General features: G+C 39.9%; 1 protein-coding gene and 1 pseudogene across 2 annotated transcripts; both read right to left on the bottom strand.

Annotated features, from left to right (window-relative positions):
- Positions 1-450: 450 nt before the first annotated feature.
- Positions 451-9,939, bottom strand: LOC149095671 (uncharacterized; annotated as a pseudogene). Its single transcript, XR_016204811.1, has 3 exons — positions 9,798-9,939; positions 8,182-8,755; positions 451-1,218 (listed from the first exon to the last, which is right to left on the bottom strand). The product of XR_016204811.1 is annotated as an uncharacterized LOC149095671 (transcript).
- A 6,304-nt stretch (positions 9,940-16,243) lies between these two features.
- LOC149095670 (uncharacterized) lies at positions 16,244-23,017 on the bottom strand. Its single transcript, XM_089281821.1, has 3 exons — positions 22,827-23,017; positions 21,512-22,372; positions 16,244-17,589 (listed from the first exon to the last, which is right to left on the bottom strand). The coding sequence occupies exons 1-3, from the start codon at positions 22,929-22,931 to the stop codon at positions 17,239-17,241; spliced, it is 1,317 nt and encodes a 438-aa protein (XP_089137947.1). The 5' UTR covers positions 22,932-23,017; the 3' UTR covers positions 16,244-17,238.
- Positions 23,018-23,103: the final 86 nt, after the last annotated feature.

Genomic DNA, 23,103 nt, shown 5'->3' with positions numbered 1-23,103 from the left:
GGATAATCGTTGCGACAACGATCGCTAAGATAGATATCAGTTCTATCTCAGTCCCAGTGATGGCAGAGATTGTAGCGATCATATAGAAATCAACCTTGAACCTCTCTCAGAGGTATATGCGAAGTTTCTGCGTCAAAAAAATTGAAGAATTCGAAAATAAAATATTTGAACACGGCAAAGCAAGTTTAAAGAAATAATTGACAGCAAATAAGATAACTTAATCATTCAGTGTTTTCTTCACCGATAGCAAACTTAGGAAAACGAAGTGGCGCGAAGATTTGGGTTCGTGCTTTGTAAATAAACCAGAAATAAGAGTAAAAAAAAAATTATTTTTTTATTTATTTCATCTATTTAGGAGGCACTGTCTTGTAAAGTATTAATACTATGCACAATTTTGCGCAAACAGAATGTAAAATAAGGGCGAAGAGAATCGCATAACTTCCGTATACCTTCAGTCTGTTATTTCTTCTTTAATAAAGATTTTAGTAACACATGTAGCTATAAAATCTATGGAGTATAGGTTAAGCCACTGCACAACGCCTTTTCTTCAAAGAGAACAATCAAGATCAGATACAGATTAAACTCTTCATGTTCTGCAATGAATGTATTTTACGATGTATTATATCAGTAACATCTTTATGTGTATCACGAGCAAACAGATATATCACGAGTTATATCACAGTTATATCACGGCTGTATCACGAGCAAACAATTATAATAAACAGTATATGAACTTGCATATGCATATATGGAATTTCCCTTATTAAATCTAATAATTAAATCTAACTGTATTTATATCAAGTTCTTACACTAATCCCTCATACCGCTTAATTTTATCTTTTTCCCCAGTTATGAGTGTAAACAGCACTACTGGGATGGCGGTACTTCTTCAATCATAATCCGGGACACTGAGTTCCATCCTGTGTAAGCGTCACCCAGTGTGTACCTAGAACACTTGCCTACCCAGAGTTCAACGCTGACCCTGCCCCGTGCAAGGTTTTCACAATAACCTTCGAAGAAATGATTACGGTGAATATTAGAAATCCCTCCAGCCCAGTCGGTGTAAACGACTGAATCGATCGGCAAGGGACCACTACATTCATTGCCGTTAAACCTAAAATACCATCTGTTGCATTTTCTATCTGAATAGACTTGAACGTTGCCCTGGTAGGAGACTCTAAGAGCGGTATTGTCGTGCAGCTTGTTGAAGGAGCATTCCTGAAATAGTAAAAAAAAAAAAAGTGAAAGACGTTTGAATAATGAGATAGCTTACAAAGGAATAATTGCATGCATAAATTAGGGAAGTTTAGACAAAAGTTGTAATACCACATAGATAGCAGACTACGCTCTTTTTTTATAAGAAAATATTGTATCAGAATATCGAGGCTGAAAATTGCAAAATAATATAATCTTGGAAAGAATATAATCTCGTGTTTTGAAAATGTGTAAATACAATGCAATGATATGTTTTTATATCAAACCGTATGAAATTCTTCGTTTCTCTAAAAGATAAAACTAGCCAAAAAGCAAAAAAAAAAAAAAAAAAGAAAAGAAAGGCACTAGCCTTATGTTCGATGCTAGTAACATTTCTGAAATAAGTTATGTGCGTCATATCAGGCTCATGCCCGTAGGCTGGCTCCAAAATTACTTCAACATCAACCCGACACCAAATACATTCCAAAACAGAAATCAGGTCGTACGCTATGATCTAAGGATATTCACAAGAATATTTTCAGCCTAAAACCGGCAGAAAAATAAGAATATTCCGCTTCGGCCGGAAAAGCAAGATCCTTATAGCAAACCAGTGTACGAATATGGTCTCTCCATTGCTCGCGACGCGAAAGAAAACCGCGAGAAGAAAATTTAAAGTTGCCGCGCGAAATCCTGGGGGCGCAAAAGGAGTGTTACGTCTTGCGTCTATCTCGATATCTGAAAATAGAAATCCTTGAAACCAACGCAAATCAAAGGGTCGGAATCGTGTGTAGCAGTTCGTAATGTTGTTGCGATTCTGCGAACAGGCTTCGGATAGAAATATATGTTATTGGCCGGCTGGGAGGTCCGTATAGTGAAAAACCGTGACCGAGGTCTTGAAAATGCTGCCCGAGGCCGCAGGCTGATGGCAGCATTTTCAAGCCCGAGGTCACAGTTTTTCACTATACGGACCGACCTTAAGCCGGACAATAACATGTTTATCTTAATTGGCTTACAACTGGGTTTGTTTACGTAACTTTGTCATTGAATTGGCTTACGCGCTGTCTACAAACCATTCGTAAAAAAATGTAACGAGCGAGTGAGTCAAATACTAGAGAAAGAAAGATGTATTAAAGAACAGATTTATTTCGAACTACTTTATGTTAGTTGCATTTAGTTCACCAGTTAAGTTCTCCAAACGTTTTTCCCGGTGTGAGATTTCGTGCAAAGTTTGAAGTTGTGCTACAAAAACAATTTCTGTCAGCCGCTGTGAATCACTCGAAATCAGACTTTTCTACCGTAAAATTGAGTAGCAGGTAGCGAAGAAATTCGTTATGTGTATTCCACAGAAATTCTCTCAAATTCAGCAACGATCGGAGAGGTAAACTCGACTGAAATTGACTCATTTTTTACTTAAAATTGTACAGAGAGAGACACGCAGGATTACGCGCTATTACAGCGGCCAGCCACAAACAGCCAAACAAACTCTCACAACTTCAAAAAACTCAATTTAGTTTACTTACAGTGACTTTACTTGCCATTTAAAGATGAATACTAGAGAACCTTGCGTTGATTAATCGACTATGGAAGTGTAAAATAGGCGAAAGATTGACGAGTACCGCCAATTCGTTCACGAAAATAGATCAACTCTACCAGGGCGGAAAAAAAAATATTTAAACGCCCTAACTCGACGGATTCCGCCCGCTGTGGCGGTCCGGATGAGAAAATTCCGCCCTCTCCAGAAACCAATCAGATTGCAGGATTTGTTAAATTCCGCCCGCTCACGAGCTGAGAAAAAGATAATGTAGTTTATCAAGTGTTTTGTTTGCTAAAGCTTTCCACCTTGAACCGGAATGTGATTGTGTTAGTGATTTTGCCGCTCAATGGCATCATATCATCGAAGGACAAGTCAGTGAACTGACTGAGCTTGGCCTGTCTGCCGTCCATTTGAAAGATTAAATGAAAACGATGCAGAATGCATGAGAGGGGTCGATTGCCGCTGTTCTCTCGAATCCGGTTATTGAGACTAAATGTATGAGAGCCATTTATAAAGGAAGGTTTCGCTTCAGTTTTCGTTGTGCGTCTCGCCGGAACGATATCTGTAGGAGGAATTTCAGAATTTGTTGACCTGAGAACACGTAGGGCTTGACCTCGAAATGGTTGATTGTCGTTGATGAATCATCCCACACAGTAGAAACATGAAAAATGAGATCGGAAAAATGGATCATGAATTTCATTTTGGATCAGCCGCGTTCTATCTACTCAGATCAATCAGTTGACCACGTATCCGGCATGGTTGCCTCGATGGTACGATTAGTACACAGGGAGACGCGGGTTCGAATTTTGCTTGGGACACGAATTTTGTTTCGTTTCAGAGACGTGTGTCGAATGCTGCTTTAAGCTATGTACATCTTTCTCTCCTAGTTTCTAATTCTTCCCTGACTCAAATAGTTTTTATTCTACTAGTCGATAAACATGTACATGTACACCTATTGTTGCACAGCTGTATGACGAGTCTGCGCTTAGCCCCTAACATTCCATCGTGCCAAGACCCTGGGAAGTGTGATTGGAAAACTACGCATTCGAATTTCTCGAAGTGAGATCGTAGCACTTTCTTTCTGTCGTGCGTTTCTAAAATTTCATTTGAAACTGGCTGGCCCCAAGCCGAGGTGCGCAAAACCAGGCTTGCAAAAAGAGTTTTCAGACGGAGACATTTGTATTTCAGTTCATGCTCTATATATACCAGCTAACTGAAACAGCTGATGGAAAGAGCTTCGCGGTGAAATTGAACGTACCTTTAGATTTTGCGCAAGAAAAGGGTGTATCAACACTCAACCAAAACAAAGTAATTTGATTGTTCCTCTAATAACTGTCTGCAGTTTGCATTTTGTACTCGGTCTGCAGTCTGTAGTGTGCATTTTGTACTGACGGGTGAAATTACCTGCTTATTTTCCGTAAAAGGTGATCTGGACCGTTCATTTAATACTTGTTTTAGTGAAAAATATACACAACGGTATCTCAAACTTAACTCGCGCTTAACTCAAACTTAACTCAAACTTAACTCGAACTCAACTCAAACTCAACTCAACTCCTAACTCGGTAGTCATCTTATCTCTGAGTTTTCTTCTAGTCGGTGAATCTTTCCTCCTTAAATTTGGAGAATTTCCTTAATGTTGCAAACCTGACAGTCGCTTGAAACGTTCCGTTATCGGCAAACTTGGATGATCTTACGGTGCAAGAAATCCACGCCCGTCAGATATAATGTTATACGTTCATGAATTCAACAGTGATCTGAATTTTAGTGACACATTTTTCACACACTCGGTTTTGATTCAGATACGTTTTTTGTGGGAAGAAAAATCAACTCCTGTGACCAAACCAGCCAGACGACATATTTACACTGCTGCACCGACGTTTGAATATCTCAAATACAAAATGTCAACTCTCGCTTGAAATTCTGCGTTAGAAATCCCCGTAATAACATTTAAAGTTACACCGACAGACGAGCGCTGAAAAATCGTTGAATTGCAAGATGATCCCGTCGCCATAATTCTTCTTTTCATAAGTTCTTTGGCAGTTTCGATTAACAAAGACATACTTCTCAAGGCATGTATTTGCTTCGCTACCTGAGTGTCGAGCGATTTTGTTTAACGCATCATCTGGCTAGGCGATACCGAGAGAACGTCAAGATGAGGAAATCTACTATATAGGGTATATTAAGCTTAAAAATTCACATCACACATTTTTTCTCGCTGTTTCTTTCGCGTCACGCACGACGGACTAAGCGAAAAAGGGACTACTCGTAGTCTACATAGGTAGGGTACAATCCTATCAATCAATCAATCAATCAATCATTCAATCAATCAATTAATCAATTAATCTATCAGTCAATAAATCAATCAATCGATTAATCTATCAGTCAATCAATCAATATATCAGTCAATCAATCAGTCTATCAGTCAATCAATCGATCAATCAACAAGTCTGAGGAAAATGAAAATTTAGTTATTTGCAGTATAGACTAATCGTTATAGTTAGTTACACAAGTAGTTATTGTTTTTCGTCATTTCCCCCTGTTTGTGTATCATTTTGTGAATTTTATTATCATTAAGCTCGAACATCTGACTTGGTTTTATATTTCAGCGCTATAGCCATCATACACCACGGAAATAAGCTTCAAAGGCTTTTACCAAGCTTCCCACTTCTACTGACACAACAATCAAGAGGAATAGAGCAAGAGCAAGATGGCCTGTAATGGAAGCACTGGAATTTTACTTCCTCATAGACCGCAAGTCAATAAGCCAAGAAGTTTAATAGATCCTAATATGATGACTTACCTTTATTTTACCGTCGTCAGTATCAGTTTGCGATCGCCATGCGCATTGTTTCCAGTTTGTGACGGAATCACTTTGACCTTACCTACCTTCGAGTGCTTTCGTACATTTCCTGGCGATTGCAACTCCGGGAGTCTTGGAAAAATTTAAATATATCAAGGTACTGAACTAATCATGCATTGCTACTATTTTTGCACAGTAATTTTTGTATGACGAGTCTGCGCTTAGCTCCTAACATTCTATCGTGTTAAGAACCTGGGAAGTGTGATTGGAAAACTACGAACGTAGCACTTTCTTTCGGTCGTGCGTTTCTAAAATCTCATTTGAAACTGGCTGGCCCCAAACCGAGGCGCGCAAAACCAGGCTTGCAAAGACGGTTTTCAGACGGACACATTTGTATTTCGGTTCATGCTCTATATATACCGGCTAATGAAACAGCTGATAGAAGGAGCTTTGCGGTGGAATTCAACATACCTTTCGATTTTGTGCAAGAAAAGGATGTATCAACACTCAACCAAATTATAGTAATTTGATTGTGCCTCCAATAACTGTCTGCAGTCTGCATTTTGTACCTAGTCTGCATTTTGTACCCGGTCTGCAGTCTGCAATCTGCATTTTGTATACTGACCGGTGAAATTACCTGCTTATTTTCCGTAAAAGGTGATCTGGACCGCTCATTTAAAACTTGTTTTAGTGAAAAATATAGAAAACGGTATCTCAAACTTAAGTCAAGCTTAACTCAAACTCGACTCAAACTCAACTCAAACTCAACTCAAACTCAACTCAAACTCCACTCAAACTCAACTCAAACTCAACTCAACTCCTAACTCGGTAGTCATCTTATCTCTGAAGTTTCTTCCTCCTTCGGTTTCTTCCTCCTTCGATCTTTCCTCCTTAAATTTGCAGAATTTCCTGAATGTGGCAAACCTGACATTCGCTTGAAACGTTCCGTTGTCGGCAAACTTGGATGATCTTGCAGCGCAAGAAATCCATGCCCGTCAGATATAATGTTATACGCTCATGAATTCAACAGTGATCCGAATTTTAGCGACACATTTTTCACACAGTCGGTTTTGATTCAGATACGTTTTTTTTGTCGGAAGAAAAATCAAGTCCTGTGACCAAACCGGTCAGACGACATATTTACACTGCTGCACCAACGTTTGAATATCTCAAATACGTAATGTGAATTCTCGCTTGAAATTCAGCGTTTGAAATCCCCGAAATAAGAATTAAAGTTACACCGACGGACGAGCGCTGAAAAATCATTGAATTGAAAGATGACCCCGTCGAGATAATTCTCTTTTTCACAAGTTCTTTGACAGTTTCGATTGACAAAGACATACTTCCCAAGGCATGTGTTTGCCTCGCTACCTGAGTGTCGAGCGACTTTCTTTAACACATCATCCAGGCCAGACGATTATGATAGAACATCAAGATGAGGAATTCTATCGGATACGGTTAATAAGCTTAGAAATCCATGTCACACATTTTTCTCGCGGTTTTCTTTCGCGTCACGTCCGACGGACTAAGCGAAAGAGGGACTACTCGTAGTCTACATAAGTGGGGTACAATCCTATCAATCAACCAATCAATCAATCAATTAATCTATCAGTCAATCAATCTATCTATCAGTCAATCAATCAATCACTTAATCCATCAGTCCATCAATCGATTGATAAATCGATGAATAAAGCCATCGATCAATCAACAAGTCTGAGGGAAAGGATAATTTCGTCATTTGCAGTGTAGACTGGTAGTTTTAGTTAGAACACAAGTAGTTATTGTTTTTCGTCATTTCCATCAGTTAGTGTATTATTTATTGAGCTCGAACATCTGACTTGGTTTTACCTTTCAGCGCCAGCCATCATATACCACGGAAATAAGCTTTAAACGCTTTTACAAAGCTTCCTAACTCTACTGACACAACGATTAAGAGGGATAGAAAAAGAGAACGATGCCCTGTATCTGGATGACTGGAATTTTACTTCCTCATTGACCGCAAGTCAGTAAGCCAAGAAGTTTAATTGCTGGTTTTCAGTGTCACGCAATTCAAAATAGATCAAAATAAAATCAAAACCGGTCAATAGATAAAGTCCAGAATCTGGGAAATGAAAGAAAGTAAATATGCAAAGACTCTCGCCAAAATTCTGGTCATAGCAATTTTTCTTATGCGAGATATGCGGAGAAATTTTTTACCCAAATTTATAGAGATTTGTATGGAAACGCCATGCTGGTGCCCATCCCTATGGGCACCAACATGGCGGCCGGAAACCAACAGAAACATCTGTCACTGAGTTTTGCTACAAAGACGTGAATTTATCCCTCGAGAAACTCTAAAACATTAAAATAATACTTTTTCTAAGACATGAACTGTTCAGATAGCTAAGTTCCCCGAAATAAGACACGTTTTTAACCATCATAACAGCTCTCTAGGCTGTCAGGTAAATGCCGCGTCACGCAAAAGCTTAGAAATTGAAGCGTAGTGTATCACAAAACCAAACACCCATTCGGAGCGAAAATTTGTATGAATATTAGTTTTCAGCTGCTCTTATACATCATTTAAGTAAAATCTGAGGAAGATCAATAGTTTTGTAGTTCGAATTTTAGGGACGTCATGTGAAAACCAGCTATACATCCTAATATGATGACTTACCTTTATTTTACCGTTGTCAATACCCGTAGGTGATCGCCATGCGCACTGTTTCCAATTAGCTCTCTGTCTTGGGTCAACGTTTGTTGCATCTCCCTTCTCTCCCTTTGCTCCGATGCCATTTTCTCTCTTGGACCCTTTTGAACCCCTGGGGCCAATGTTTCCAGGGATACCGTTACTTCCCTTTGGTTCCTATCGAGCCTTTATCTCCTTTAGCTCCTTTTAAGCCCCGTGTGCCAGTGTTCCCAGGGATACCCGCACCTCCTTTTGTTCCTATTGAACCTCTCTCTCCTTTAGATCCTTTCTGGCCCCGTGGGCCAATGTTCCCAGGGATACCCGTACTTCCTTTTGCTCCCATCTCACCGATTTCTCCTTTCTTCCCCACCTCCCCTTTGGGTCCTTCAGGTCCCCGTGGACCAATTTTTCCTGGGATTCCTATAGCGCCTTGTGAACCCCGCTTTCCAATGCTGCCTTTCTCTCCTTTGAAGCCATCTCTACCCGGCGCACCTGAAGTTCCCGGTATTCCTGGCACTCCAGGCATTCCTGGCATTCCTGGCATTCCAGAATAAGGATCCGGCTGTTGAAACAAAAGTTAACGTAAATCTTCAGAATCTTCAACCTTGCTAAAGTAAGTGGTGTATTGCTGCGATCACTAACTTTGAGCTAAACGTTAGCAGTTCGTGTACTATTTAGTCAGCTCATTTATTGTAAACCGTACTCCTTGTATTGGCTGAGTTCGGTTTGCTGGGAAGAGAGATTGCGTGACACACGCTGCCATCTGTTGGCCACCGAAGTGGCCGTTTATTTTTAGTAAAAATCTATGCCAATTCAGATGGAGCTTACTTTAAATGAAACTGTTCCCAGCAAAGGTGAGGGGATACCCGAACGTGTGCTAATAGTAGTTTTGATTGGAAAAACAGGGATGGGTGGGTGCGAAAAGTGTAGTTGGTTTCGCCTTGAATGTTTAAGACAAGAAGGATGAATATAGCTCATCTGCGCCTCATAACGAGGAGTTAAATTGCAAGATCGTATTACTATCACCTCACCGGAAGCCTGAAAAGATTCATTGACCACAAGGAGCATAAAATCATTTATTTGCTAGATAAACATCCTTTCTGGTTATTCATGGTGGATGTTTTAGTACCTTTATTTTATGCTTGTCAAATAATACATGGAGGTTAGCAAAATAAAAACGTTCTTAATCGACTCTCAGCCTGACGAATGTTCTTAATACGTTCTTAAAATTTTGGTTAATCTCAGCCTCGACGTTCTTATAAAAAAGGTTCTTGAATATAAAAAAAGAAAAGAATGTAGTGCTGTTCGTCACACCTTTTATTACTTGTGTAAGATTTCAGTTATTCCTAAAGTACAAAGGTCCCGTACCTGAGTTGACAGATTACCATTTAATCAAAAGTTTGATTTTGCGGATGCTTAAAATTATTGTGTACGAATCATGTAAAGTGGGAACACAGAATTGACCAAAAGAAAGTACATCTGAGTATATCTATAGTACTATCTATATCGATGTATCTCATCTACTGCAAGTTCCCGCTAAAACAAGCGAGTTCTTACTTCAAACAAACCTCAGTTTGAAACGGAATCTCTTTGACCTTACCTACCTTACATGTAGAAGTCGAATCGTTCGACCGCAGTTCCTTCGAGTGCGTTCGTGTGAAGAACAAAAGGAAAACGGCAACAAGGGAGAAAGAGAAGATGTCTTGCATTTCTGTTTGCTCAATCTACGTGTTACGGACTAACTTGACTTCAGTTATCAAAATCGATTGCAAGAGAAGAGAGAATTTCCTGTATTTATACGTTCTCTTTCGGCTTGTTTTAATCTGTCACCAAGCGTTTGGATTGGTTACTTTTGTCTAGACAAGACACAACAGATGCAGTGGTTTCAGCACAGATTCAGCACAGATTCAGCGTGGAATAAGAGCTCCGTTGAAACACGTTTCCTCTTAACACGTGTTCAGTTCTCAAAACGATTGGCTACTTTGTGCTAAACTTGACAGATCACATGTGGTACATCCAGTTAAAGAATCATGCGAGATCAGCGTGATATTAGCGAAAAGCTCAAACACTGTTCAATTCAATTTTCAGTTTTTGTTTACTATCAAACACATAACCGTTGGTTCCTTTGGATTGAGGTTCACAGATCACATGCATATACCTGCCAGCTCTCGCGTTTAAAACGTGGCTCTCACGCCGTTGGTTCGAAAACTTCCATCTTGCGCTCACTCACGTCTATAGATAATAATAATAATAATAATAATAATAATAATAATAATTTATTTCTAGCGCATTACATTAAAAAATCTCAATGCTCTTACAGAATAAAAATGAGAAAAATGATAACGAAACCAATATAAGGAAAATATATTAAATTACAATGATGATAAAATACTAAAATTCATTAAGTACTAATGGGACCCTAATAAGATAGGGACCAATCTCTCTCATCCAGACGAACATGGAACTCAGTTAGAGCCTTTGATGACACACTTTCGAAAACAAAAGTAAGCAGGAACTAGTAAGAAACGTTTAGCCCATATAAATTGACGAAACACATCCTATCGGACTTTGCCCGGAAAAAGTTTCGATTATCGTCGTGAGCGTTCGACCTCATCGTACGGTCGGGTCATTTTAAAAATTCCACTACTTTCAGGATAGTAAATTAAACATTACGAACTCATGTTTAATCGATGCAAAGACTAATGGTGCGTTACTTTGGGAAAACCAAGATTTGATTCCCAAATTCCAACATGGATTTTTTGTTACCTTAATAAACAGATTAATCCAAGATCACACGGGCCATGGTGCATCAGCATCCTAGTCCAGAGTGGATTCTTCGGTTCCTTTGATGCACCATGATCCGAGTGATTTTGGATTAACCTTAAGTTAGTAAAAAAAAACGCAAAAATCTTCGATTTAAAAATTCAATCTTGGATTTTTCCAGTGAAACGCACCCTTTTAAACCATACAATTAAAACCAACAGAGCAATCTTTAATTATATGTATGGAACTTGATTTCAAACTAAACTGGAAACCTTACGCGCATTCAACTATGTCAAGTTCTCGCATGGGGTTCTGCCGGAGTCGAACACAGCAAGAAATGAAAACAGTTGTTTAACTTGTCACGTTATTATACTACTTTATTGGGGATAGCATCATTAACATGTAACCCCTGCAAATGATAATATACAGTGCACTGAGAATTAGTGTCGGCGGTAAAGTGAGGTCAACTATTCGCAGTGTGAGCCGATGTCCGTTTAGTGGGATTCGACCTACCGAACCTGTACATGGCTTCAAATCTCTACATTTTCTTGCGCAGTCCATGTAGGCTTTCTTTCCAGGTCTTTATGGCTAATTCGTTTCCTTGACGTAGCCGAGAGGTACGACTAGCGACCACGTGACCCAAAAGAGATATTGATCACAGGAAATATCGTCGAGACATAATAGGCATTATTAAGGATGTTCGCGCGAAAATTTTCCTGTCGATGCATTTTTTTTTTTTTTAATTTTTGCTGAGTCAGATAATGAGTTACTTGTGTCAGAAATGTAAAAAAAAAAAAAAAATTGAGGGTCACCGGTTTTGTTTCAGAGATAAAAGCGTGTGGAAAACTACCCTGATTTTGAACAATTGGCGCATGTAATTAAAGGGGTTTATAGTTAAAAATATCGAAGATGTGTCAAACAAAGCAAACAACCTTAGTCATATTTTGTAGAACTGGGTCCGTTGCGTAAATAATTCCAAACGTTACCAACGCTTTCACAAAACTTAAACCTTCAAGAAAGCATTTGAAACGTCCGCATAGATAAACGAAGCCTAAAAAGAACGAAATTCAATGGTGCATTTTGCAAAAAATTCAAACTTCTAATCGATAGATTTTCTTCAAACGTAGAAAATCGTAGAAAATCAAACGTAGAAAATCGGTAGAGAAAAGGATCCATGAAGAGAAAAATAGGGATCATCGAACGTCCAAAATCGTTGAACTAAGGCAAAGCTATAGCAACGGTCATCTGCCCTATCATTGTTCATTTTATGATTTAGCGCGCGCATCGATGCATGACGTGGAATGCGAATTTGCATGCGCAGTTAGGGATGCGCAGAAACCATTAGCGTGAATGTCCTTAAATGGCTGAACTGGTCCGCGACGAAAAGGCAAATTCTATCTGATTGGTTCTCTTAGCGGTCCAAATTTTCCAGCACGGACTGCTGAGATGGACCGCTCACGAATGGGCAATTCCCTCTGAGACGTGCTTGTAGGTAATCATGGTAGCTGTATTCATCAAAACAATTATCTAGTCCGAGATGATGAATGCAACTACCATGATTCCCTGCAGGCACGTCTCAAAGAGGGAATTGACCATTAATCCCAGGGAAGGGGGACTCCCATATAAAAAGGACAGGGGTGCCCGTCGGAAACTTTGAAAAGAACCCCTAAGAGGTACCAAGATCCTGCTTTGTGGGCGTGGCTTGAAATTTTTTCACTCAGTAAATCCCTACAAATTACCGTAGAAGCTCCCGCCGTGGACCTTTCGAGGCTAAACACCAAAACCACTTCCCCGCCTCCTCCCCCACCCCCCTCCCCTCTTGGCATTGATCTCGGCGAATTGCTTTTTTTCATGGCACAAATGAAAAAATTAATTATCTTGTTAATTAGAAAATTAGAAGTCTTTTTACGTTCATGTTTTAAGGACGTTTCCAATTGATTTAATGTTCACAAATGGAACGTAATAAACGTAAATAAATGCTTCTTTCGCGCGCGTTAGCCAGCAACTTAATACTAGGACATTGAGCCATGTTTGATGTTAATTTGACTCAATTGACAATTCCAATCAATGACGTCATGTTTGAAAGTGAATTACAACGTGCACCGTGGTTGGTCAATTGAGTGGTCGTGACAGCTGAAATATAAAACTACTTTTGCCGCCAAAATGTCACGTGATTTAACACCAAAGTTCTGTTAACATTCATAGCAAATAAACCTGTTAAACGTTTTTTTTCCCTAAAATTTCGATGTCATGTATTAACCCGTGATAACGACTTAGCAACGGTAAGCAATTGACTTCTTTTGTTTTTGACGGATGTCAATCATTTAGAGATATAATAAATGTCTGACTCATTTCATCTTCTCAGTTCGTATTGCAAGTTACGGATCCTCCTTTTTACTCCCTTCGACTTATGGCTTGCGGACTCCGCGCTTAGTTGGGTCATAAGTCGAAGGGGAAAATAGCGGTTGGTGAAGGCTGGTTTCCATATGATCGCTACCGAAACAGTCACAGCCAGAGATTATAGCAATCGTTGAACCGACAACGGTCGCTGAAGTGGATATTAGTTCTATCTCGACAATCCGGTAATTTTTTTTTTTTTTTTGTAGCGATCCCAATCATAGCAGCGATTGAAGGTCGATAGCGATCATATGGAATCCAGCCTTGATCTTCTCGTGGAAGTATATATGACCTCTCTGCGTCAAAAATTGAAGAATTCGAAAATAAACTACTTGAATACGCCAAAACAAGTTTAAACAGGAGCCATAATCGGGGACAGAGACCGTAAGCGCGCGTCATTTCTAGTATTGGGGGCTGTCCAGGAGCCCTAATCGGGATTCGCGCGCACCTATGATATGGGACAATTTTTCTATTTTTAGAACAAATTGCGCCATCCTGACGTCATATATCCGCGCGGATCCACGCACGTTTCGGGGGCTCTCGCGTGGATGTTGTCACGTTGTGTGATCAAATGGTGAGAGTTCAGAGATTCTTTTGCGTATTTTTCACAGCGATGGCAGGGAATAAGGCAGGGAATACGAACCAGGGCGCTTATATGTAGTTTTATGCTCTGAGCTAACGGAAAAGGTGGGTTTTTCAGGGTCGAAAACAAGACTTCAATCTCGCGCTGAGAAAGAATACTAAGATCTGCTCGCGCTAGTTGTAAGCTTACGCGTATGTTTTTGCGTTTGTTCTGACTTAAGAATATAGCAAGAAAACTCTACACTCTGGTATCGAGTTAATTTGTGAGTTTCTCAGACAATGGTTCATGATAACCAAAACCTGTTTTGACGGTTTCTTATTGTTTCTGCTTGTTTGGTGAGTTTGCAAAAGTTTTTGAAAGGAAAGTCTGACGCGTACAATTAGCTCATTTGCATAGTGCAGCTCGTGCACTTTCAAGTCCGAGTCGTGTTTGAATTGTCAACAAATTGGGGACAACCCTAATACTAGAAATGGCGCGCGCTTACGGTCTCCGTCCCCGATTATGGCTCCTGGGGCTGTCCCCATGATATGGGACAATTTTTCTATTTTTAGAACAAATTGCGCCATCGCCTGCGGCACACGCGCGTACATGCTGCGAGGATTTTTGCGGATGTCGCGCGGGGGAAATGGCGTCCGAAATCCCGAACTTTTTCATGTTTTTGGCCCACAACTCAACGCGTTTACGTCTGTTGGAATTTTGCCGAAATATTTTCGTAGTAAGCTGCTCCAGTTGGAGTGAAGTAAGACAGTGTCGAATTTAGGTATGCTCCGCTTTAAGCTTGTATATATCGCTGACCAAGTTGTGTTCCGATGCTTCTTTTACATGAGCTGTACATTACTCCACTGTAAATTTCACATATGTTGAAGATTAACAGCTTTTCCATGACACAGCAAAACACTAGCTGGATATATTTAGATATAGCAGAGTTTCAGGACTTCATAGTTTCCTAGCTCCTCTTACCACACGCTTGCGAGGAATTTGCCAGTCTGTCGCGACCGAAAAGTAAAACAAAACAATTGCTAGCTTGGGTTTCGCCTGAATTGTAAGCAACGACTGATGTTTCAGCAAGGCCCAATAACTTTACGTCCGTAGATACTGCTCAGTTTTATTTGTGTAAAAATCCAGTAAATTGTCTTTTGTCGATGAATGAAAACGTTCGCCGATGCGCGTTTTGTACAGTCAGTAAACATGACAAATTGTACTTCCGCCGCACTTTCATGTGAAAACGTACATCGAACTCAAACAATAACTCCATAGTTTTTAAACATGTTTAAGATAAATGTTTGAGAACATAAAGCTAAGCTGAAAATATGTGAATAAAGCAGAAATAATCAGCAAAGTTACGATAACGCTTTCTTTAATCAACTTCGAATAACGATTTCGATTTTGTTGATTGAGTTATCAAAACTCCTTGACTATTTTCATTTTCGCAGTGTAAAATTTCACTCTGTTGAAGAAACACATATGATGTTAGTGGCCTTTTTGCGTTCGTGAAATTTGTTGCAGCATCTCAACACAAAAGATAAAGAAACAAATCTTTCTCAAGATTTGTTGACAATTGAAAACACCGACTCGGACTTGAAAGTGCACGAGCTGCACTATGTAAATGAGCTAGTTGTACGCGTCAGACTTTCCTTTTAAAAACTTTGCAAACTCGCTAAACAAGCAGAAGCAATAACAAACCATGAAAAACAGGTTTTGGTTATGATTAAGCATTGTCTGAGAAACTCACAAATTAACTCGATACCAGAGTAGAGAGGTTTCTTGCTATATTCTTAAGTCAAAACAAACGCAAAAGCATATACGCGTAAGCTTACAACTACCGCGAGCAGATCTTGTTATTCATTCCCAGGGCGAGATTGAAGTCTTGTTTTCGACCCTGAAAAACCCACCTTTTCCGTTAGCTCAGAGCATAAAACTACATATAAGAGAACTGGTTCTTATTCCCTGCCTTATTCCCTGCCATCGCTGTGAAAAATCTGCAAGAGAATCTCGCAACTCTCACCATTTGATCACGCAACGTGACAACATCCACGCGAGAGGCCCCGATTCGTGCGTGGATCCGCGCGGATATATGACGTCAGGATGGCGCAATTTGTTCTAAAAATAGAAAAATTGTCCCATATCATAGGTGCGCGCGGATCCCAAGACTTACGGTCTCCGTCCCCGATTTTGGCTCCTGGTTTAAAGAATAATTGACAGCAGAGAAGATGACTTACTCACTCGGTGTTTTCGTTACCGATAGCAAACTTAAGAAAAAGAACCGGCGCTAAGAACTGGGTTCGTGCTCTGTGAATGAACCAGAAATAAGTGTAAACAAATTTTATTTATTGATTTATTTTATCTATTTAGGAGGCACTGTCCAGTAAAATATTAATACTATGCACAATTTTGCAAAAATAGAAACTAAAATAAAGGCGAGGAAAATCACATAACTTCCGTGTAGCTTCAGACTTTCATTTCACTTTTTTTTTCTCTTTCAATAAAGCATTTAGTAAAATATAAAGCTATAAAATCTATAGAATATAGGTTTAGCCATTACAAAACGTTAATATACACTTTTCTTCAAAGAGAACAGTCAAGATCAGATAAAGATTAAAATTTTCATGTTCTGTAATAAATGTATTTTTCAATGTATTATAAACAATTATTATTGGATGAGGTTTCTGTGAAATCCAGAATAATCAAGGTCGAGGTAGGGATTATCAGCCGAAGCCGAAGGCTGAGACTGATAAACCTTACCGAGACCTTGATTATTCTGAATATCACAAAAAAACGAATCTAATAATTGTTTTATTATACATTGAACGAAAACAAAATGTAACTAGTGTAGTGTTTTTGCTTCTTCACTGCCCGCGAGCAACACAAAGCGCGCGAACTTGACATAATTACCCTAAGAAATCATGCACTGCGGTCATACATGACATGATTACCCCTGACCTTGAATGTCCTTCACATGATTATTGTATAATTTGCAGCCAGATAACGTCACAGGCGCTGATTTCCAAAAATTACTGTACGCTTTCGGCCAATCAGAAAAGAGAGACTATAATTATCAGTAACATTTTGATGCGTATCACGAGCAAACAGTTATATCGATCACGAGTTATGTCACAGTTACATCACGGCTGTATCACGAGCAAACAATTATAATAAGCAGTTTACAGACTTGGAAATGCATATATGAAATTTTCCCTTATTAAATCTAATAATTAAATCCAACTGTATTTCTATCAAGTTCTAACGTTGATCGTATATACCGCTTAATCTTATCTCTTTCCCAGTTATGAATATAAACAGCACTACTGGGATGGCGGTACTTCTTCAATCATAATCCGGGACACTGATTTCCATCCTGTGTAAGCGTCACCCAGTGTAACACCAGGGCACTTGCCTACCCAGAGTTCAACGCTGACTGAGCCTCGTGCAAGGTTATCACAATAACCTTCAAAGAAATGATTACGTTGAATATCAGAAAGTCCTCCAGCCCAACGATTGTAAACGATTGAATCGATCGGCAAGGGACCACTACATTCATTGCCGTTGAACTTAAAATACCATCTGTTGCATTTGCCATTTGAATAGACGTGAGCGCTTCCCTGGTAGGAGACTCTAAGAGCGGTATTGTCGTGCAGCTTGTTGAAAGAACATTCCTGAAATAGTAAAAAAAAAGTGATCAAAGATGTTTGGTCACAAAGGAATAATTGGATGCATAAATTAAGGAGACAAAAGTATTACCACATAGATAGTAGACTACACACTTATTTTTTATAAGAATTGATTTTATAAAAATATCCAGGCTGAAATTTGCGAAATATTAAGAATAATTTAAGAATAAACCCGAAGCTGAGATTTTGTGAAGAATATAATTATGTGTTTTGAAAATCTGTAAATACAATGCAATGATATTCTTCGTTTCTTTAAACGGTAAAACTGGCCAAAAAGCAATAAAAACATCACTAGCCGTATGTTTCATGCTAATAACATTTCTAAAAGAAGGTATGTGCGTCATATCAGGCTTAAATGCCCGCAGGCTGGCTCCAAAATTACTTCAAGACCAACCAGACAACAAATACATTCCAAAACAGAAATCAGGTCGTACGCTATGATGTAAGAATATTCACAAAAATATTTTCAGCCTAAAACCGGCAGAAAAATAAGAATATTCAGCCTAGGCCGGAAAAGCAAGATCCTTACAGTGTATAGTATAGTCTCTCCATCGCTCGTGACGCGAAAGAAAACCGCGAGAAAAAAGCTGCCGTGCGTAATCCTGGAGGCGCGAAAGGAGTGTGACGTCTTGCGTCTATCTCAATATCTGAAAATAGAAATCTTTGAAACCAGAGCAAATCGAAGGGTCGGAATCGTGTGTAGCAGTTCGTAATGTTGTTGCGATTCTGCCAACAGGCTTTGGAAAGATTTTAATTTACCAAGTGTTTTGTTTGGTAAAGCTTTCCACCTTGAAACCGAATGTGGGTGTGTTAGTGATTTTGCCGTTCAATAGCATCATATCATCGAAGAACAAGTCAGTGAACTGTGACTGAACTTGGCCTTTCTGCCGTCCATCTAAACGAATGAATTAAAACGATGCAGAATGCATTAAAGGCTCGATTGCCGCTGTTCTCTCGAATCTGGTGATCGAGACTAAATGTATTGAGAGCCATTTATAAAGGAAAGTTTCGCTTCATTTTTCGTTTTGCTTGTCGCCGGAGCGACATCTGTAGGAGGAATTTCAGAATTTGTTACATGAGAACACGTAGGGCCTGACATCGAAATGGTTAATTGTCGTTGATGAATCATCATCCCACACAGCAGAAACATGACAAATGAGATCGGAAAAATGGATCATGAAATTTCCCTTGGATTGGCCGCGTTCTATCTACTCAGATCAATCAGTTGCCACATATTCAGCATGGTTGCCTCGATGGTGTAGTGACTAGTATGCAGGGAGACGCGGTTCGAATCCTGCGTGGGACATGAATTTCTTTCGTTTCAGCGACGTGTGTCAAAAGCCGCCTGTAAGTTATGTACATCTTTCTATGATTGCCTCTAATTCTTTCCTGACTCAAAAAGTTTTTATTCCGACTAGTCTATTAACATGTACATATAAGCCTAACTTGTTTTCAACATGCTTGCTAAACTCTCTTTTTGAGATAAAAAAATAAAACAAAATAAACTACAACATAAGTTATGGACTGTCGAACCGTTGAAGTTTGTTACTCTTTCGGTGAATCTGTCCTTCTTAAATTTCCAGAATTTCCGAAATGTGGCAAACCGGACATTCGCTTGAAACGTTCCGTTATCGGCGAACATGTCATCACAGTTGAATGATCTTGCGGTGCAAGAAATCCACTCCCGTCAGATATAATATTTTTTCATATAAACACCAGTGAAATACTCCGGAGGAAATACTCCCAGGAAAATTGGGTGGGGTGTGCGGCCCGCTTCCCAAAAGCGTTACACCATTTATGAGCTTTCATTACCAAAATCTGCGATTTTCCCTACCCTATTTATGATCTAAAAAAAAAAAAATGGATTTCCTTGCACAGTTGCCCTAATTAAACATAGATTACATTGGGCTTTTGTTCAAGGTCTTATCGATAAAGATCAAAAAGTATCTTCTTCTTAAGAAAACATACCCAATCAACCGAAACGTCCAAAATCGATGCCCTATTTATGACCAAAACGGCTGAAAACCATACCCTTTGGGGCCGCACATACCTATATAACTCATATAAGGAAGTACCCCCCTTGGGTGAAATACCAGGTGAGGTTTTACGCGTAAACATGATATCTTCACACGTGAAAATATCATGTTATTGTCACAGGTGAAAAGATCACCTTTCTATGGTTAGATAATCCCTTAAACTGTACTTAGATGTGTTGCTCTATGATCGAAACATCATCGCGTCTTCCTCGGAAATCTTCGATTATCTTCGAAAATCTTCAGTAATGTTCGGAAAATGTTCGGAAAAGTTTGTCTGACCTTCGGATAACTTTTGGAGAACCTTCGGAAATCTTCGGCAAGTGTTCGGAAATATTCGGAAAATCGTCAAAAAAGTCGTCATTATTATGGTTATATAATAAACAAAATGTTACATGGCTGCTTGTAGATATCGAATTTCTCTTCTCGTGTTCAACTTTATATTTCACTCGTTCGCTGGGCTCACTCGTGAGATATCGAGTTCAACACTCGAAGAGAAATTCCATATCTATGCGCACCCATGCATTATGCCCTATATACCTCATGAATTCAACAGTGATCCGAATTTTAGTGACTCATTTGCCACACACTCGGTTTTGATTCAGATACGTTTCTTGTCGGAAGAGAAACCAAGTTCTGTGACCCAGCCGGCTAGATGACATTTTCACGCTCCTGCTCATTTGAATATCTCAAACACACAATGTAAATCAGCTCACGGTTGAAATTCTGCGTTTGAAATCCTCGTAATAACTTTAAAGTTACACCTACAGACATAGGCGTACGGGCACCTTTGGACCTGGGAGGGGTGCGGTGACCTTCTTGCCCGAAAACTTAGGCAATGCCCGAATGCGAGAGTGTTGAAATCGGGATGGAAACAAACTGAAATAGCATAAAAAACAAAAAAATGTTCACAATTCCCACATCTAATAAAACTGCTATAGTTCCAAAAATAGTTATAATCAAAGCCAGAAGCACATCCTAGTCTGGGTGATATGCTTCTGTCAAAGCTTACATAATCAATCAATCATACTCTATCAACAGTCTCAATCCGAGTAAAGTTATTAAAAGAACTTTTAACTTAACTAATTAACTTTAACTTATTAAAAGAAAACAAATTCTAAAAGGGTAACTAACTAGAAACTTTATCTCCGAGTTCTGCAAATTACACAAACATCATTTTGTAATGTTTTCTCTTAAATGTGGTTGCCTGAATCATTAGCGTTTGGCCCCAAAAATGACATAATTTCCGCAGCTGGGGGTGGGGAGGGGGGGGGGTGCGGGGCGGGGTGCAAACCCCCTCGCCCCCTAGCTCGTCCGCCTATGTTACAGACTCAGCAAAAATCGTTGCAGGATATCCCCTTCGCCGTCTTCTTTTCACAACTTCTTTGGCAGTCTCGCTCTACGCAGCCTGCGGGCAAGCTCTTCGCGTGGCAACAAAGAAGGACCTATGTTTTTGTGACTTTTTTTGTCTCGCTACTAGGTCGAGTATAATGTTATCAATCAGTCAATCAATCAATCAATCAATCTATCAATCAGTAGATCAATCAACAATTCTAAGGAAAAGGACTTTAACATTTGCAGTTGGAACGGAAGTTGTTGGTCTTCATCATCCTGGCCGGTGAGTATTTCCATCTGTTTGTGTATTATTAGTTCCAGTTCGAACATCTGACTTGGTTTAAGCTTTCAAAGCAGTCAGACTTGGTTTTATCTTTAAGTACGGGTGGTTACTGTACTACGGAAATAAGCTTTTATCGCTTTTACCAAGCTTGCTGCCTCTTGTGCCTTGCACCTGATGGGATCATTGTAATTTTACTTCCTCATAGACCGCGTGTTTTAAGCCAAGACGATTTACAGATTCTAATACCATGACTTACCTGTATTTTACCGTTGTCAGTATAGTCGGGTCTTTTCCATGCGCATTGTTTCCAATTAGCTCTCTGTCTTGGGTCCATGTTTGCAGCATCCCCTTTCTCTCCCTTTGTTCCAATGCCATTCTCTCCCTTGAATCCTCTAAGCCCCCTGGGGCCAATGTTTCCAGGGATACCCTTTCTACCTTTTGTTCCCACTGAGCCTCTTTCTCCTTTGGATCCTTTAAAGCCCCTTGTGCCAATGCTCCCAGGAATACCCGTACTTCCCGTTGTTCCCATGGAACCTTTATCTCCTTTAGATCCTTTTAAGCCCATTGTGCCAATGCTCCCAGGGATACCTGCACTACCCTTTGTTCCGGTGGAACCTGTATCTCCTTTGGATCCTTTTAAACCCCGTGGGCCAGTGTTCCCAGGGATACCCGCACTTCCTTTTGTTCCTGTTGGACCTGTTTCTCCTTTGGATCCTTTCTGGCCCCTTGTGCCAATGCTCCCAGGGATACCTGTACTTCCCTTTGTTCCGGTGGAACCTATATCTCCTTTGGATCCTTTTAAGCCCCGTGGGCCAGTGTTCCCGGGGATACCCGCACTCCCTTTTGTTCCCATCGTTCCATTTTCTCCTTTGGTTCCTTTAAAGCCCCTGGGCCCAATGTTCCCAGGGACACCTGAACTTCCTTTTTCTCCTATCTCCCCTTTAGATCCTTCAGGGCCCCTTGGACCAATTTTCCCTGGGATTCCTAGAGCGCCCTGTGAGCCCCGCTTTCCGATGCTGCCCTTCTCTCCTTTGAAACCATCTCTACCCGGAGCACCCGGAGTTCCCGGTATTCCTGGCACGCCGGGCATTCCTGGCATTCCAGAATAAGGATCCGGCTGTTGAAACAAATGTTACAGTAAATCTTCAGAATCTTCACCCTTGTTCAAGTAAGTACTATATTGCTGCGATCAGTTACTTTTGAGCTAAACGTTAGCAATTCGTCTATTCTTTAGCACATCAATTATTTTTATTTCTGGCGATTCATGCTGCATTCGACTGTTTGTCACGTATACTTGTATAAGATTTCAATTATTCCTGAATTACAAAGGTCCCGTATCTGCCTTGACAGATTAGCTTTTCATCACAATTTTGGTTGTGCGGATGCTTAAAAGTATAATGTACGGCTCACGTAAAGTGGGAATACAGAATTGACCAAAAGAAAGTACATCTGAGTATATCTATAGTACTATCTATATCAGTGTATCTCATCTAGTGTAAGTTCCCGTTGAAAAAGGCAAGTTCTTAGAAGAAAACCTCTGTTTGTAACGGAATCACTTTGACCTTACCTACCTTACATGTAGAAGTCGAATCGTTTAACTGCAGTTCCCTCGAGTGCGTTCGTGTGAAGAACAAAAGGAAAACGGCGACAAAGGAGACAGAGAAGATGTCTCGCATCTCTGTTAGCACAATGTACCCGTGTTACGGACTAACTTGCCTTATCAAAATCGATTGCAAGAGGAGAGAGAATTTCCAGTATTTATACGTTCTCTTTCGGCTTGTTTTAATCTGTCACAAAGCGATTGGATTGGTTACTTTTGTCTAGACAAGACACAACAGATGCAGTGGT

Source organism: Orbicella faveolata, unplaced genomic scaffold (assembly GCF_042242905.1).
Source record: "Orbicella faveolata isolate gen_17 unplaced genomic scaffold, um_ofav_v1 contig_5, whole genome shotgun sequence".
Lineage (NCBI taxonomy): Eukaryota > Metazoa > Cnidaria > Anthozoa > Scleractinia > Merulinidae > Orbicella > Orbicella faveolata.
Note: the sequence above shows the minus strand (reverse complement) of the source record. Positions and strands in the feature narration are given on the sequence as shown.